Here is a 19,021-nt window from a genome sequence, read left to right on the forward strand (position 1 = left end):
TTAAACACAACTCCCAAATAATTCCACATTCATTTACAAAATTTTTGTTTAAATTCATGTTTTTATTGAGTAACACAAGTGAAGTCCAGTTTAATGATTTCCTTTGTTTTGTCATTTCTTAACAACTTTAGTTGCTGTGTTTAATGCCTGTATGTTAACTTAAAGTATAAATGTTTAATTTATATATGAAATCTTACTTCATCTGTTTTTCTTTAAAATGTGTTTGGTCTTTTAAAAACTTTGCCTTTAATTCAGATAACTTCAGTTATTTCTCGTTGATTTTTAAGATGAACTGGAAATTTACTGGCTTAGTGATAGAGATCTGAGTAAAATGGTTTCACAAATGAAAGACTTACAAATTTAGCATTTCTTTTATTTGAAAAATTTTAGTACTCTTAATTATGAACTGTTTCAGTAAAAATATATTTCATATAACCTGTTATAAAGCTTTATATTTGTATTATTATAATTTTTGCTAGTTATAGATTAGTGCTTACATATTTTTAAATTTGCTTTTCTCATATCTTAAAATTTTCCATGTAAAATGTAGCTTATTAACTTGTTTTCCTTTGTAAGAATATATTTTTCAGTTATTATGGCTGATTTTTTCAATAGGCTTTTCCATAGTCTTATATTTTCTTTATAGTCTATATATGTGTAAACTTTGTAATGAGTAAAGTTTTTATTTTTAATAATTAGAGATTACATAATCATACTGATTTGCCTTTTAACTTAACGTTAACATTAATCTGATAGACAGTGATCGTGGTATTTATTTGAGTATCAGAAAATTCCTTAGCTAAAATGTTACTCAAGTTCCCTTGGTTAAACTCACTTCACTAACTTTTCAGTTGGCAGTATTTCTATTCAGGCAGTTCTTTAATTGTCATTAGGTATGTTGGTATAGAAGAAATTCTATCTAAGTGCTTGCCATGGACTGAATTGCAGATTGCATAATTTCAAAATTTTTTGCTGGCAAGATAAGTTTAAGTTTAGTTCAACAGGTGTTCAGGTGGTAAAGTGTATTGTAGACGTAGTGAAAAAACATACATGATCCTGAACAAATAAACAAAATACTGCTGACTAAAATTCTAACTAAGTAGAACAGCGGCATGTAGAAAAGTGCTTACAACTCATCTGTAAAGGAGGAGAACACTGTCATTTTGGGAAATGTTTGCTTCTTGAGTTTAAATAAGAATTTAATTTTCTCTGTGTGCTCATGTTCTTAGGTAGTACCAGAGAGCGCAAGCTTAGTGAAAGGAATGTATCATGCCATGAAAAAGGAGAATGGACGTTTTGGAGGGAACGCACATTCCAGCTGATGCTTTAAGTGTTTTCTTGCATATAGATTTTTTTCCAGAGAAAATAACTTCAAGAACAAGTGGTGTGATAGACAGGAAATCAATAATTTAATGGATATTCTCTGAAGACTGTGACTACTACTTGATTAACCTGTTTTCTAAAACAGCAAATCTCATTTAATGATGAATAGATTTCTTAGTGAAGCCAGTGAGGTGGTCAGTGGTTTTGTATGCATCAGTATAAGTGACTTTCAGAGGTATGGTCAAGAAGTCCTGGGAGCTAGATATCTAATGGCATCTAACTAGCAATAAATTTAAGGTCAAGGTAGTATCTTCCGAGATAAGAGTTCATTCAGTGGAAAAGAGAGCCTCCACAGTCTGAATTAATGGACAGATGCTTCAAAATAAATATGTTGAATTACTTATGGCTTTAAAATTGAATAATATCATACACTAAAATTAAAAATTAAAAAAAAAAAAACTTTAAATGACAGTGAACAGAAAAAGAGAGAAATTGGAGTAAACTGTGTTCTTTATTATCATCCCAATAGGATATAATGGCTTCTTTAAAGTTGGAGAAGAAGTTGGCAAAGTAGTTAATGCATAAACTCAGAATTGTTTATTGAATAGGTAGTTAAGAATTCTGTACTCAAATTCTGGTTCTGACACTAACCTTTATTTATTAACCTTAAAAACTGAGAAAATTTAAGTGAATAATTTCCCAACAAGCAGTTCTTCCACCCCAAGGAATTTTTTTTCCAGAAGGATTCACATTGTTAAGTGTAGTTAGGGGGAATGTTTCAATTTCTGCTTTTCAACATTTTATCAATTAAATAATTATTTATATATACTTTTCCCTCTAAAATAAGTGAGACTGTGATAACTTCTATTTGTTTAATTAGAATATGTGGCAGTTACTAGAGATCAGACGTGACAAGTTTATGACACAATTTATCACTCAACTGAACCATGCTAGCTGCTATAGTGATTCTGACCATTAATCTGTTTTAAATAGCTTTCATTCTTATAGTGTTTATTGTAGAACAGAGAAGCTGTTGTTTTTAAACAGAAAGCAAAGAAAAAGATACTAATGATGATACAGCAGTTAATACACAGCTTAAAAGTGATGATATTAGAAATACTGTTAGGATGACTATGTTCAAAATTTTACTTTATGTTTCAGGTATTTGGATTTTAGACTAGACCTCCACACAGTGGGCTATTCACAGAGATGGGCTTGCACGTGGTGATCTCAAACCTTCTCTTGTATCTTTTCTAATCAAAAACAATTCAAAAAATTATTAAATTATTAAAATAATTAAATCTAGCTAATGTACCAAATCTTAGAATTCCAAATATTAAATTATAAAAATAGTTTGGTCTATTTTTTATGGCATGATACATGTTAAATTTCAGTATAGGCTTTTTCTTCTTGACGTGTAACAAAAACATACTATGGGGACCCTTCTGTTTCCAACCTGCTAGGTCCTGGACAAAATCTAATTCATGCATTGTTAGAATCACAAAAAAACAGAGGAAATTTTCCAAAGATTTTACTTTACCAAAAAACTGAGAGTTGAACCAGAAACATTCCCTTCTCCAAAAGTAGGCAAATCAATGGTCCCAGGGGCAGACATGTATAGAAGCACTTTGATCTTCACTTGGGGTCCCCATCTGAGCCAGAAACGATATTAATCTAGACTTCTTGAACTTTATCTAGGAATTGTCTCCTGACTCCCTAATGAAACAGACACAAGTTCTCCTCAGAGAAAGATATTGCCAATTTAGTTCAACATAATTCCCATAAATTACTATCTGGAAAATATGAATTCACAACTAATTTGATTTAGTCATTTTCAGCCTTGTATTAAAGAAACTTCCAAGAGCTGTGTTTAAGTAGAAGGAATGTGATTCTATAAGGAACTTCCCAAGGAGGAAGGAATGAAACACAAAAAAGTGACAAATATACATATACACTTAATCAAGAAAATAATATTAATAATGTTTTGGGGGAATTAAACCTAACTAAGGTGAATTATAATACATTTTAAAAACAGTAATAAATAAATTGGAATGAAAGTAAAAAGGGTTAAAGGGTTGTAGGTCCTCTCATTGTCCAGGAGGATTAATGTTATATTTATGCTAAATCAAATTGAATCTTGTAATTTCTGGGATAATCATTAAAAGAATGTGAAGGAATTATCACATTAAATGAAGAAAGGGAAATGGGATAATAAAAGAACCCAAAATATAACAAGAAAAGATGATTTTAAAAGAAAAATGTAGCAGGCCAGATAGAAATCACAAGATAATATATGGAAGTATTAATCACTCAGTTGTGTCCGAATCTTTGCAATCCCATGAACTGTAGCCCGCCAAGCTCCTCTGTCCATGGGATTCTCCAGACAAGAATACTGAAATGAGATGCCATTCCCTTTTCCAGGAGCTCTTCCCAACCCAGGGATCAAACCTTGGTCTCCTTGTTTGCAGACAGATTCTTTACGATCTGAGCCACCAGGAAATAAGAATATATACTTAAGCCCAAATCTAGTGGTAATTACATTAACTGTAAAGAGATCAAATGTCCTAGTTAAAAGGCAAAGATTTTTAGACCGAAAAAAATATAGGCAAACCTCATTTTATCATATTTTGCTTTATTGTGCTTCTCAGTGAGTTTTTTACAAGAGGTTTGTGGCAACCCTTTGTCAAGCAAGTCTTCAGTACAATTTTTCCAACAACATTTGTTCACTGTGTGTCTCTGTCACATTTTAATAATTCTTACTATTTCAAACTTTTTCATTTTATTTATTATGGTTATCTGTGATCAGGGATCTCTGATATTACTATTACAAAAGGATTATGACTCACCAAAGGTTCATATGATGATTAATAATTTTTTAGCAATAAAGCATTTTTAATTAAGATAAGCACATTGATTTTTATAGACTTAATGCTCTTGTACACTTAATAGACTACACTATAGTATAAACATAACACATACATTCTGGGAAGCTAGAAGATTCATGTCACTCAGTTCATTGCAGTCTTTGTTTTATTCCAGTGCTCTGGAACTGAACTTGCAATATCTGAGTTCTGCCTTTATGCTGTTTACAGTAGTCACATCTAAACCTAGGCATGTAAAAAAGATTGACATAACAGGATATAAAAACGATATACCATGCAAACACTAATAAAAAGAATGCTATGAAAACTCTATTGAGAATTTGAAGCTGCAAGGTTTTCCATTTGTTTTGCTTTGTATATAATAGGTGACATCATAGCTCACTGACAAGGTGGTTCCTGTCACAGCGAGTGTTCCTATGCCAACACAAGGTCACCATACAACCATTAACTCCTTTCTTCCTTTCCATCATTATGTGTCCTGGCAAATCTGTTCTAGAACAGTGTGAATTTCAGGTATTTGTTTCATTGCACCCAGAAACATGTTCATCTAGACAAGGCAACATTTTCTTTCTTCATTTCCCCAGGTATCTGACAGCATTAGCCAAAAGCTTATAAAGACCAAGAAATATTTTAGGTTCTATGTATCTGGCTCTCCAGATGCATAGTTGGCAAACAATGGCCTTTAGACAGGCTCCTTATTTTTGTAAAGAAAGATGTTTTTAATACAGCCATGCTCATTGAAACATGTAAATTATGATATGTGAAACGAATCGCCAGTCCAGGTTAGATGCATGATACCAGGTCCTCGGGGCTGGTGCACTGGGATGACCCAGAGGGATGGGATGGGGAGGGAGGTGGGAGGGGGGTTCAGGATGGGGACTACATGTACACCCGTGGCGGATTCATGTTAATGTATGGCAAAACCAATACAATATTGTAAAGTAAAAAATAAAATACAGCCATGCTTGTTTATTTATATATTGTCTATGGTGGCTTTCACTCTCCAACAATAATTAAGTAGCTGTAACACAGTCTTTACAGTTCACATTTTTAAAATGTTTAAGAACTGTAGTTCTTAACAACCATTCTCTTGATGGCCACATGGTTTGAACTTGTACTTTAAGCCCAATTCCTTCTCACCTTATTGACCTGTTACTTTATACAATGCTATTCCTTTACTGACATAGTTCTCTCCACAGTAACTTCACATCAAAAGTTCACCAGTTGTTATTGTGCAGTTTATATATTTATTCACTTTGATATGGGTATATTGTATGGGAATTTATTTTATCATTGTATCGTAATCCTGTGAGATGTGATATTATGCTTATTTTACCAAAAAGAAAATAGAGGTTCACAGGCTGTAACTTACTCATTCATAGAACTAATTGCTGGAAGTTAATCCCAAGTTTATTCTTACTCAATGTTCTGTGCTATCTTTCTGGTGTACTTCTCTCTACCCTTCCTTTCTCGGCTTCATGGTTTCTTCTCACTGCTCATAGATCACTCTCTGCCTGCGTATATTTTTATTTCTGCTTCCATTTCAAACCATAGATCACTAGACAGTGCATTACGACTGCTTTTGAGTCTAGATGCTGGTAATGCTTGGTCTAAGAAATTTGACATGAGGACAAAAGATAACCTCTGAGGAATAACCTTTGAAAGAGCAATGCACACCAGTAATATACTGCTGTAATCGCAGTCTTCTTATCAAGGGGAGATGTAATTAAAATCAGTCATTTGTATCTTTCTAATATAGTAGCTTCTAATTTTTTAGATATCCTTTTGCAGTGTCTCTTTACGAGCTTCTTAATAAGCTTCTGAGATTAAAGAGTCAAATACTGGAATGGTCATACTTATATTGTTTGAGCAATTGTGCAATCAGACATACTGTTTGAAAATCTCTAATTAGGTACCTTACAGATGTGTTTAATAACATAGCACAGTTCATATATTTGTACTTACTCTGTAAAATACTTATATTAAAACAGTTAACATATATATAAATTGCTTGTTAAAAATAAGCAATATTTTTTGGATAGTTTTATGCTAATTCAAACTTCTAACCAGCCATGAAACCTTAAACAGTTCCCAAATGTTTCTCTAAACATATTGTATAATGTTAGCAACAATTTCCTCACCTATAAAAGTAGAGGACTATATTACCTCTGAAATCCTTTTCAGGATTTGGTTCTATGATTTGATTTGTACTGTATGTTTCTGTCTTTACTAGATATCATACATAAGGTCAGATGCCGCTGTTCTCCGTTTATGGAGATTTCCATTTTATGATCTTGGAGCTACCAAAGAAAGGTGTAACTGTATCAGACTATTACTATTAAAAACACATTGAAAACCAAACATAAAAAGATTTTAAAGTAAGATAAAAGTGGTTTCTCCACAATATCCATACAAATATTGTTCACTAATGTGAATAGTGTAGTTTTTTCTTTGTGATTCTACATTACTAGATAAAACTAAGGAAATAATGTAGTTAATTTCTGAAGAGTAGCAGTAATAGTACATACAAATGGTTGTCCTGTTTAGATGGTATTGTTCAAAATAGATACAGTTTAAGAATAATGAGATAATTATAAGATTAACCTAACATTAATTAACCAACATATTTTCAGTCACTTAAATAAGTTAAGAACAAGGTGAATAAGTTCTGGAGAAATGCTAATGTACAGAATAGTAACAATACCATATTATATATTTGAAAGTTGCTAGGAGAGTAAATCTTAAAACTTCTCATCACAGGGAAAAAAAATGTGATCATGTGAGGTGATGGATGTTAACTTACTGTGTTATTTATTTTGCAGTATGTATATATAGGACTTCCCTCAGCTCAATTGGTAAAAAAAAAAAAAAAAATCTGCCTGCAGTACAGGAGTCCAGGGTTTGATTGCTGGGTTGGAAAGATTCCCTGGAGAAGGAAATGGCAACCCATTCCAATATTCTTGCCTGGAGAATCCCATGGGCAGAGGAGCCTGGCGAGCTATAGTTCACGGGGTTGCAAGAGTTGGACACAACTTAGCAACTAAACCACCATCGTGTGTGTATATGTGTGTGTGTGTGTGTGTGTGTGTATATATAAAATCATGATGTTGTACACCTAAAATTAATATAATGTTATATGTCAGTTATAGCTTTAAAACAAAGAGAAAAGCTATCCCACACACAGCCCAGAATGCTAGAAGGGAGAAATATGTATTTTGTTCCAAATAGGCTTGAATATGTGCTTGAGTTCTGTCAGTCACTAGCTCTGTTATACTTACAAGTTGATTAATGTTCATGGACCTCAGTTTAAACATCTGTAAAATAGGGGTACTGGGAATTATCTCACTGATTTGTGAATATAGTTGTTGTTCAGTCGCTAAGTCATGTGTGACGCTTTGCAACCCCATGAACTGCAGCACACCAGGTTTCCCTGTCCTTCACTCACTCCTGGAGCTTGCTCAAACTCATGTCCATTGAGTCAGTGATGTCATCCAAACATCTCATCTTTTACCCCCTTCTCCTCTTGCCTTCAATCTTTCCCACCATCAGGGTCTTTTCCAATGAGTTGGCTCTTCATGTCAGGTGACCATAGTATTGCAGCTTCAGCTTCAGCATCAGTCCTTACAATGAATATTCAGGGTCGATGTCCTTTAGAATTGACTGGTTTGATCTCCATGCAGTCCAGGGACTCTCAAGAGAATCTTCTCAAGAACCACAATTCAGAAGCCTCAGTTTGGCACTCAGTCTTCTTTATGGTCCCCCTCTCACATCTGTACCTGACTACTGGAAAAACCATAGCTTTGAATATACTGGCCTTTGTCAGCAAAGTGATGTCTCTGCTTTTTAATATGCTGTCTAGGTTTGTAATAGTTTTTCTTCCAAGGAGCAAGCATCTTTTAATTTAATGGCCATAGTCACTGTCCACAGTGATTTTCGAGCCCAAGAAAATGAAATCTGTCACTGTTTCCACTTTTTCCCCGTCTATTTGCCATGAAGTAATGGGACCAGATATCATGGTCTTAATTTTTTGAATGTTGAATTTTAAGCCAGCTTTTTCACTCTCTTTCACTTTCATCAAGAGGCTCTTTAGTTCCTCTTTGCTTTCTTCCATTAGAGTGGTATCGTCTGCATATCTGAGGTTGTTGATATTTCTCCTGGTAATCTTGATTCCAGCTTGTGCTTCATCCAGCCTGGCATTTCAAATACTCAGCACAATGTCCAACCCATAGAAGGCATTCAACAAATGGCATTGCTATTGTGGTTAACCACAGATGGTTTTTGTTTTTGTTTTTTATTGAAATCTAGTTGATTTACAATGTTCTGGTAAATTCTGCTGTGTAGCAAAATGATTCATATATATATACACACACACACACACATGCTCACAAACACATTCTTTTTTATATTCAGTACATTGAATATAATTCTCTGTGCTATACAGTAGGACCTTGTTGTTTATTGATGCTCTATATTTAACAGTTTGCATCTGCTAACCCCAAACTCCCACTCGGTCCCTCCCCTACACGCCCCTCTCTTGGCAACCACAAGTCTGTTTTCTGTGTCTGTGATTCTGTTTCTGTTTCATAGATAAGTTTGTGTATGTCATATTACAGGTTCCACATATAAGTGATGTGGTATTATGGTATTTGTCTTTCTCTTTCTGATTTACTTTACTTAGTGCGATAATCTCTAGTTCCATCCATGTTGCTACAAATGGCATTATTTTGTTCTGTTTTATGACTGAGTAGTATTGCATTGTATTATACATGTGTCCCATCATTGTCTTTTATTCATCTGTTGATGGACATTTAGGTTTCCATGTTTTGGCTGTGGTGAATAGTGCTGCTTTAAACATGTGTCTTTTTGAATTATAGTTTTATCTGGGTATATGCCCAAGAGTAGAATTGCTGGGTCATATGTCAACTCTCTTTTTAGTTTTTAGAGGAATCTCCATATTGTTGTCCATAATGGTTAGACCAGTTTACATTCCCACCAACAGTGTAAGAGGATTCCCTTTTGTCCACACCCTCTCCAGTATTTGTTATTTGTAGACTCTTTAATGGTGGTCCATCTGATCAATGTGAGGTGATACCTCATTGTGGTTTTGATTTGCATTTCTCTGATAATTAGCAGTGTTGAGCATCTTTTCATATGCCTGTTGGTCATCTGTATGTCTTCTTTGGAGAAATGCCTATTTTTTTCTGCCCATTTTTTGATTGAACTGTTTGGTATTTTTTTGTTGTTGAGTTGTATAAGTTGTTTGTGTATTTTGAAAATGAATCCTTTGTCAGCTACATTGTTTGCAAATATTTTCTCCCATTCTATCGGTTGTATTTTCATTTTGCATATGGTTTCCTTTGCTGAAGCACAGATGTTTTTAAGTTTTATCAATTTAAGCAGCATGTTTGGCAGTTTCTTTATAATGTATATAACTTAATAGAGTACATAAGTTTTAAACTATATAAATACACACACTTATCATGGGACCCAGCAATTCCACTCCATGGTGTTTACCTAAGTAAGAGAAATGAAAGCATATTTCCACAAAATTATCTATAAACAAATGTTTATAGCAGCTTTATTAAAACTACCAAAAACTGGAAACAATCCAACTGTCCATCAACTGGTGAATGAATATACAGATTATAGTACATCCATGCAGTGGAGTACTGCTCAGTGATACAGAGGAATGAACTACTAATCCGTGTAATAATATGAATGAATCTTTAAAAGCATTAAGTAAAAGAAGCCAAATTCAAAAGGCTGTCGACTATATAATATTTATATGATGTTCTAGAAATGGGAAGACTATAGCAGTAAAAATAAAAAATCACATCACTGGTTGCCAGGAATTACATGTAAAGAAAGGACATTGATTGCAGTATTGCACAAGGGAACATTTTGGGATAATGAAAATATTCTGTGTCTTGATTGTCATTGTTATAACAGAACTTAATAAACTTGTGAAAATTTATACAACTGTACACCAAAAAATGGGTGAATTTTTACTTTGCCTCAGTTATAGCTCAAATAGCCTACCTAAAAAATTCATGTATGTATATATTTATGTATGTTATGAATGTTTTACTTTGATAAAATTTTTACCTGAAAATGTAAGTTTAAAAAAAAGTTATACTTTTGTACAATGTTTGCCTAAATCTATGACCATATAATCGTCCCTTGTTATCCAGAGGAGATTGGTTCTAGGAGCCCCACAGATACCAAAATCTGCAGTGTTCAAGTTCCTTAATTGGCCCTCCAGTATCTGCATATATGGAACCTGTGGATAGGGAAGGCCAGCAATACTTAGAAATTTTGACTCACTGTAGGCTTTGCTCAAAAAATATATTTAAAGTGTATGTTCAAGTTTAGAAATGTATAAACAATCAGATATATTATCTGTAAATACATAACTATATTGTAAAAGTATAAAATACTCTTGAAAATGATGAACCCAAATTCATGGAAATGTTTCACTTTGAGGTTGAAGGGAAGGAAGGAAATGTGATTAGTGAGTGCAACACATGGGTTGGGATAAAAGATTTCCTTTTTAATAAAAAGCAAAATAGCAAACCTTCTTTTAAATCTAAAACAAAGTTTTTAATAGTATGTAAAGATACCATCAATATTGTAAATAGATTTATTTGGTTGTCGATATATATATATGCTTGTATATATATTTCTAGAAGGATATACAACAAACAGGTAACTTGAAATCTCAGAATATTTGTAGTTTGAAGATTAGGGGTGGGAGATTGACAAGTAATTACCAAAAATACGGGAAATATGATGCCAAAGAAATAAGCAAAAATATCTTGTTTGCTAATTTTTATTGTTTTGGGGATTACATATATTTTTGACTTGCGATGTGATGGAAAGAATCAACACGACTGAGTAACTAACACTTTCACTTTTCTTTCAATAATGAAACTAGGAAATGCAATAGGTATAAACAGTGCATGTAAATTAATTAAATTTTCTTACATTGTTTATACTCTTTGTGACTCCATGGACAGTAGCCCACCAAGCTCCTCTGTCCTTGGAATTCTCCAGACAAGAATACTGGAGTGGATAGTCCAGTATCCCCTTCTCCAGGGGATCTTCCCAACCCAGGGATCGAACCCAGGTCTCCTGCTTGCAGGCAAATTCTTTACCTTCTGAGCCACCAGGGACATTACACTGCATATACCATAAATCCAACTGAAAGTAGCCTATGCAAAAAAAGAAAAAACTCGTGTTCAAGAAATGAATCTGGATCTGTCTGGTGTACAGGGATCCAGGACGCAAATGATGTCATCAAGGTTCAATGTTCTTCTAGGGCTATCAGGATGGACTACTCTGTTTGAACAATCTAGACCCTATAGGGATGCCCCCAGTGGTCCAGTGGCTGGGACTCCACATGCCCAATGCAGGGGACCTGGGTTCAATCCCTGGTCAGGAACTGGATCCCACATGCTGCAACTAGGAGCTTGCATGCCATAGCTAAAACATCCTGTGTGCCAAAGCTTAAAAAAAAAGATCCCACATGTCGCAATGAAGGTCAAAGATCTCGTGTGCTGCAACTAAGACCGGCACAACTAAATAAATACATAAATATTTTTTAAAAAATTCTAGATCATATATACTTGAGTACCTGAGGTAGTGGGGAAGGAAGTTCACCCTAGCTGCCAAACAGGATCACTGTGCCATAAGGTAATGGTATTTACTCACCCCTAAAAAAGTTGACCAGATAAATGTGTATCTGATAAAGTAGCGGAAGGAGCTTATAAGGCCAGAGGTTTATAATAGCTTTGAACATAGTCTCCAGTGCCTAGATATAAGATCAGGCATTTGGAAGTAATAAATCAAATGGGTTGCTATGAAGCAACACCAAATCTTCATGGTGAACTGGGTGTAGGAAGAGGAATAAAATGTTCATTTTTACCCAAAGCAAGGAAATTTATGTACAGTTCTCACAACCCATTTTCACTGCAGAAATTTCTTAGGCATAATCTTTGTTATGCCTTTTTCCTGCTACAACATTGCTGGTTTTGCTTTTTGCTTTGTGTTTGGGTTTGTTTTTTGGTTTTCTGCAGAAGTACCGGGTACAAAAGCTTAAAAATAATCATCTCAGGTTCTTAACACTGTCCCATTGTTACTTATCAAATTCTCAATTACCTGTCAAATAGTTGATATTTCTTAAATTACATGCAACAGGATGTCTGATGTTTTGTAAGTTTAATGTGAAATATTTGGGGGGTGATTCTTTTTGGTTTCTTATTAATCATAGTAGGTATTCAGTCATGCAAGTTACCCTTTCAGTTACATTTTATAGTATACTGAAAATTAGCAAAGCTGTTAATTATTGGCATCAAGAACCAGCTTTAAATGCTCTTTTAAAAATAATTTTTGAGACTATTTCATCCATAATTCTAGAATGTGGCATGTTAAAGCAAGCACTTGAACATCTTAAATCTAATTAAAAGTAACTCTTTGTTAGGATTTGCTAGTGCAGATAGCTAATTAATTTGGTGCTTAATTTTTTATATAAAATTTTCAACTGCTATTTTTTATAATTCTGCATTATTAAAATAGAAAAGTGGCACTGTTTAATGTTTATTTATATTACACTCATTAATTTTCCTATGATCAGATTTCACAATTTATCTTATGACTTCATTCTTATGCAAGAAAATAATTTCAGTAAAATCATATGAGTTAAACAAAATTAATGAATTTCGTTCAACCTCCAACTTTTGATTACTTTTTAATTATTACCTTTAGTGTAGTTTGTGACATGTATGATAACAATTTGCTTCATGTTATCTATCAAACACATTTAAAGTAAAAGACAGCCTTTTTCATGCAAATTAAACTTTAAATAAGCAAAATTAAAGTCTGACTTACCAGTACCATACTTTAAAAGGCAGGTTGATAACTTTTTTTGACTATGCTGGAAATTTTGGGAATGATGTTTGGACGGTACAATTCTTTTAAAATTACTATTGAACTCTATTGAAAAACTGGTTAAGACTCTTTAAAATTTGACTATTTTAAGCCAAGATGAACAATAGCAACCCTTGAGTAAAATATCTCCAACATTCAAAATTACTGCCATTCTCCCTTTAGAGATTTTTTTTTCCTGCAGAAAAGGAATTGAAGAGGTTAAGTCATATCTGTAAAAATCAGGTTGTAGTCTTGTGCAATATTTTCATGTTAAATATCAAAGATGGCTTAACATATTTAGAATTTTCTGAGTTTCTATTAATAAAGTTAAAAGAAAATCTAGCGATCAGGCAGTGGAGCCACATAAAATTTATATGTGAAACAGCCATTGTGCTTATCTCTATTCTAGATAATGCTCTGAACCCATGTTCCACATTCTGAATTCTGTGTGTAAAGTTAAACATTGCAGAAAGGCATATATCTGATGATACAGATGAATAAGATTGAAGTTTAGTAATGAGCAAAGTTGGTAAATTAAATATGTTCATGTCTTTAATATTTCTGTTATTAATATAATCGAATTATTTTGTGGGAAATTATGAACCATTACTAAAAATACAGATGGGTTTTTATACTCCTAGAAATTAAAGACTTCTATTCATACTATAGTAGTGTATTTAAAGGTACTAAACTGCTAGCAAATTTCTTAAAATGTTAATTACTTGCAGGCAAAGTTGTTAGCTATGCAACAAGCCAGAGAAACCGCAGTTCAGCAGTACAAAAAACTGGAAGAAGAAATCCAGACACTTCGAGTTTACTACAGGTAAAATTCTTTCTATCCTGGGCATAAAAAAATGTTAGTTTAGAAAATGTTTCTACCCAGTTTTATAGTACCTCAGTGAAATTTAACATTATGCACTTAAGACATTTTTGTAATTTTAAAATGATTCAGGCATGAAATATTTATTATTCTACCTTGTTTCCTTCTGGTATTGGGTAAAGTTTAAATTGAGACTCCCATTATAAAATGGGAATTATAAAGTTTACGTAACTCTTAACCAGTTGTCTAAATGGAGCCTGCTTACCTCTTGAATTATTTGCTCATCTAAATGGCACCTCTGAAATGAAGGCATATATTTTAAAAATAGTACATGAATACCAGTAATAACAGCCTTTCAACTATCACAGTATGAGAAGTTTCTAAAGAAATTCCACTAAAGGATTTTTATGACTAATTTAATTTATGCTCCAAGATTAGTTGTAAAATTAATTCAGTAGGTCACACTGGCATTTTTTAATGAATAGAGATAGAATAGAAAATGTCAAGAGTGAGGTAAGGGTAAATATTGTTTTGTGACATTTTTGTTTCAGTTTTGTGTTGTGTGTGAGACAGAAGATTGTGTCTGAGCTACATGTAAAATATATTTTTTCGTGGTGAATCATAGGTTTTTTTTAATAAAAGGTTTGAAAATGATGTACAAGGCACTGCATATTTTTAAATACTTATGAAGTTTAAAAATACTCAAGTATGAAATGGAAGAATTCACTAACTAGAGCTGTAGGTTATTAAAAGGTTTTTTAAAAATTTTGATCTCAAAATAATGTTCAGTGCATAAAATTCAATTAAATCAAAATCAGTTTTATTGAAATAAAATTATGAAGGTATTACATCATGATATATTAATGCACTAATACATTAAATAACTATCTAACAGCAAGTCTATTAAAAACTGTAATTTTGAAGTAGTGATAACTATAGATAATATTTTGAAGATGACTGAAATGTGACCTGAAAATACCAGTGGTTTCTATGGGCTCAAAGTCTCAAGAACCACTAATAATACTACTGAAGATGTTGCCTGTGTTCATAATCGTAAGAAATACTGTATTTACATGAAGAGTGAAAAAGATTAAAAATTAAATTAAATTAAATTAAATTAAAAAAAGATAAAAAAAAAGATTAAAAAATTTTTCCCATCCTCATGTTAAGAATCCATGCTTTGAAACAGTGTTATTTGATGTAAATACTAATTGGTTATTGTTATAGGTTGAATTGTGTCCCTCACAAAAATATATTGACGTCTTAACCCCTAGTGCCTTGGAATGTGCTCTTATTTGGGTCTAAATAAGGTGTTTAACTGGAGAAGGCAATGGCACCCCACACCAGTACTCTTGCCTGGAAAATCCCATGGACGGAGGAGCCTGGTAGGCTGCAGTCCATGGGGTCGCTAAGGGTTGGACATGACTGAGCGACTTCACTTTTCACTTTCATGCATTGGAGAAGGAAATGGCAACCCACTCCAGTGTTCTTGTCTGGAGAATCCCAGGGACGGGGGAGCCTGGTGGGCTGCCGTCTATGGGGTTGCACAGAGTCGGACACGACTGAAGTGACTTAGCAGCAGCAAGGTGTTTAACAGAGCTAATCAAGTTAAAATGAGATCATTAGCATGGGCTCTAACCCAATATGACTGAAGTTTTTATAAAAAGTAGAAAATTAGCCACAGAGACACGGGCATAAAGGGAAGACTATGTGAAGACCCGGGGCAAACACGGCCTTGTGCCTGGGAAGACATGAAATATCTACAAGCAAATGAATACCAAGGATTGGAAGCAAATGCCCAAAGCCCGAATAGGCACCAGGAGCATTCTCCCTTACAGCCTTCATGGAAGACACAATCCAGCTGAAACCATGATTTTGGACTTGTAGCCTCCAGAACTGTGAGACAGTAAATTTCTGTTGTTTTAAGCCCCCTAGTTTGGGTACTTTTTTACAGCAGCTCAGGAAACTAATACAGTTACCAAATTCCAAGTATGTTTGGTTGATGACTGACCATGGGGAATCATTTGCTTGCAATTAGAATCAGTAGGTATGTGGGCAAGCAGAACCCTGGTAATAGTTGAAGATGGCAAATCCTATTTTTTTTTTAAGAGCATGAATATAACAGTCTTTCCTCCCAGGTGGTGCTTCTGGTAAAGAACCTGCCTGCCAAGGCAAAAGACATAAGAGATGCCGGTTTGATCCCTGGTTAGGAAGATCCCCTGGAGAGTCCCCATGGACAGAGGAGCCTGGCGGGCTGCAGTCCATAGGGTCGCAAAGAGTCGGGCACAACTGAAGCAACTTAGTACACACTTGTATATTTTACAGTAGTGGATTCTCAGCTGTAATTATGCAATAGCATCACTTGAGGAGCCTCTAAAAATCCTGATCCCCATCCCATCCAAAACTGATTACTTCAGAGTCTCTTGGAGTAAGACTCTGCTTTGGTGTGTTTAAAGCTCCTTAGAAATTCCCATGTGCAGCCAAGTTTGAAGGCTGCCAGTTTAGATGCACACTTCAGTTGGCTGCATTGTTAGGGTTACTTCTTGGGAGAATAACAGAAGCCTTTATTAAGACTTATGAATACTGTGTGGTTTGTGCTTAGACCTTGGCTGTTGCGGTATGGTATTAAGTCTTTTCACCCCATTGATAGGGAGAGTTTTTATGGCACCTTCTCCTGCCATGAGATAGGTCAGCAGGTGTTCTGTCGTTAAAGTGACAGTGTCCGAGAATGCTGAGGGTGATGTGCTAATCTTGCATAAGTTGACCTTACTTACTGAAAAACAAACCTTGATACTCCTTCTCTTTGTTGAATTGCAGAGGATTACTGAAAGATTTTTGAAAATTATGTGGATTAAACATTTATCTTTCAAAGAATTTTTAAAATCTACATGGATCTAACGGCTACATCACCTCTTTTAAATAGTTAACAATTATTGGCTCAAAGATAAGCTTCACAAAGACCCCTCTCACTGCTACTTTTTTTTTAATTGCTGATAATGTAGTAAAGCTACAGAGATTTGCAGTTAGACAGCCCTGCCTTTTATAACCTTATATAAATGAACCTCTCCAAGGCCATTTTCATTTTATAAAATGAGAATTATAGTACCTACCACATAGAGGTTTTGTGTTGTTTTGTTTTTTTATGGCCAGGCCACACAGCTTGCAGGATCTTAGTTCCCTGACCAGGGATCAAACCCATGCCCTCATCAGTGAAAGCACAGAGTTCTAACCACGGGACCACCAGGGAATTTTCTGGAATTGTTATAAGTACTTGCAACCCTTCACACAGTGTTTGGCTGATTATTAGTGTTCAACCAATGTTAAATTCAGAAAACTAACATCATGGCATCTGGTCCCATCACTTCATGGGAAATAGATGGGGAAACAGTAGAAACAGTGTCAGACTTTATTTTGGGGGGCTCCAAAATCATTGTAGATGGTGATTACAGCCATGAAATTAAAAGACGCTTACTCCTTGGAAGGAAAGTTATGACCAACCTAGATAGCATATTGAAAAGCAGAGACATTACTTTGCCAACAAAGGTCCGTCTAGTCAAGGTTATGGTTTTTCCAGTAGTCATGTGTGGATGTGAGAGTTGGACTGTGAAGAAAGCTGAGCGTCGAAGAATTGATGCTTTTGAACTGTGGTGCTGGAGAAGACTCTTGAGAGTCCTTTGGAGTGCAAGGAGATCCAACCAGTCCATTCTAAAGGAGATCAGTCCTGGGTGTTCTTTGGAATGAATGATGCTAAAGCTGAAACTCCAGTACTTTGGCCACCTCATGCGAAGAGTTGACTCATTGTAAAAGACTCTGATGCTGGGAGGGATTGGGAGCAGGAGGAGAAGGGGATGACCGAGGATGAGATGGCTGGATGGCATCACCGACTCGATGGATGTGAGTTTAAGTAAACTCTGGGAGTTGGTGATGGACAGGGAGGCCTGGCATGCTGCAGTTCATGGGGTCACAAAGAGTCGGACATGATTGAGTGACTAAACTGAACTGAATGTTAAATTTCTTTTTACAACAAGTCAGTGAGGTAAGAGTAGAATTAAAAACAATATCACTGAAGCCAAGGAAGGAGATTTTAATTTAAAAAAATTTTTAAAGTCAAATGTTTCTAAATGGTTAAGATATGAGCAAAAAGTATCCCCTTTGTTTGAAATGAGGTGGCCATTATGGACATCTATAAGAGTAGTTTTAATAGAGTATTAGGTATAGAAGCCAATTTTTTTGGAAGTTCAAGAGTGATTTGAGGGAGAGAAGAATAGCAGTTTGAACTATCAGTTTGAGTGGTCCCTGAAGAAACCTGAATAAGAAAGATGTCATAGCTAAGAAGAAAGGAAAGTGGGTTAAGGATTATGTCTCTTGTTTTTGAAAAATGGCAGACATTTGAGCATGTTTATGAGTCGTTGGAAAGAGCCAAGAGAGAATTGTTCTAGAACAGAATCCCCCCAAATATAAAAAGAGATGGAATTAAGAATCTGTAGACGAGTTTGCCTTGAGCAGGAAGATGGTCACCTTGTGCTTATAGACAGGAGTAAAGGAGATAAGAATAGCTATGAATATAAATAAATTTAAGCTCACAGTTAAGTTTCCTTTTTAGGTATAGAAAATATTCCGTGAGGATAGTCAGGAATTTATTTTAAATAGAATAGGAATAAGATCTCTGGGATATAAAACTCTAGGAAGAAAGAGGCAATTTCCAGAAACAATTAAATTTCCTGGAATCCCAGATTCTAATTTAAGTGAAAGTAAACAATATTTCTTACACACCCGCATAGATGGTAGTTACAGATCCATACATGAAACACAACTAACTCATAGAGATAGTACTCTTTTTTTTTTTTCTTCAAAGTTTCCTCTGCTATAGAAGACAGGGGGAAGAGTTTCATATTTATTGTGAAGAAAGCCAAGACTGACTCTCTAATTTTCATGTGTGTTTGCATGTGTATGTGTATGTCATAATAGGTAATGTATTTTTCAAAAAAGTTTAAGAAAAAATGCACTTTGTTATTCAGATCAATTTTACACATAAATATATATGCATATATATATATATACACATACATGT

The 19,021-nt window shown here is 34.4% G+C and overlaps 1 protein-coding gene across 5 annotated transcripts in view; it reads left to right on the forward strand.

Annotated features, from left to right (window-relative positions):
• Nucleotides 1–19,021, forward strand: part of MIPOL1 (mirror-image polydactyly 1) — a 299,801-nt gene that overhangs the window by 180,453 nt on the left and 100,327 nt on the right. For all 5 annotated transcript variants that reach the window (XM_018066479.1, XM_018066478.1, XM_018066480.1 and 2 more), the window contains one exon: nt 13,859–13,953. In XM_018066479.1, the coding sequence (XP_017921968.1) occupies nt 13,859–13,953 (95 nt within the window). The remainder of the gene's footprint in view (nt 1–13,858; nt 13,954–19,021) is intronic.

This window comes from Capra hircus, chromosome 21 (genome assembly GCF_001704415.2).
Source record: "Capra hircus breed San Clemente chromosome 21, ASM170441v1, whole genome shotgun sequence".
Lineage (NCBI taxonomy): Eukaryota > Metazoa > Chordata > Mammalia > Artiodactyla > Bovidae > Capra > Capra hircus.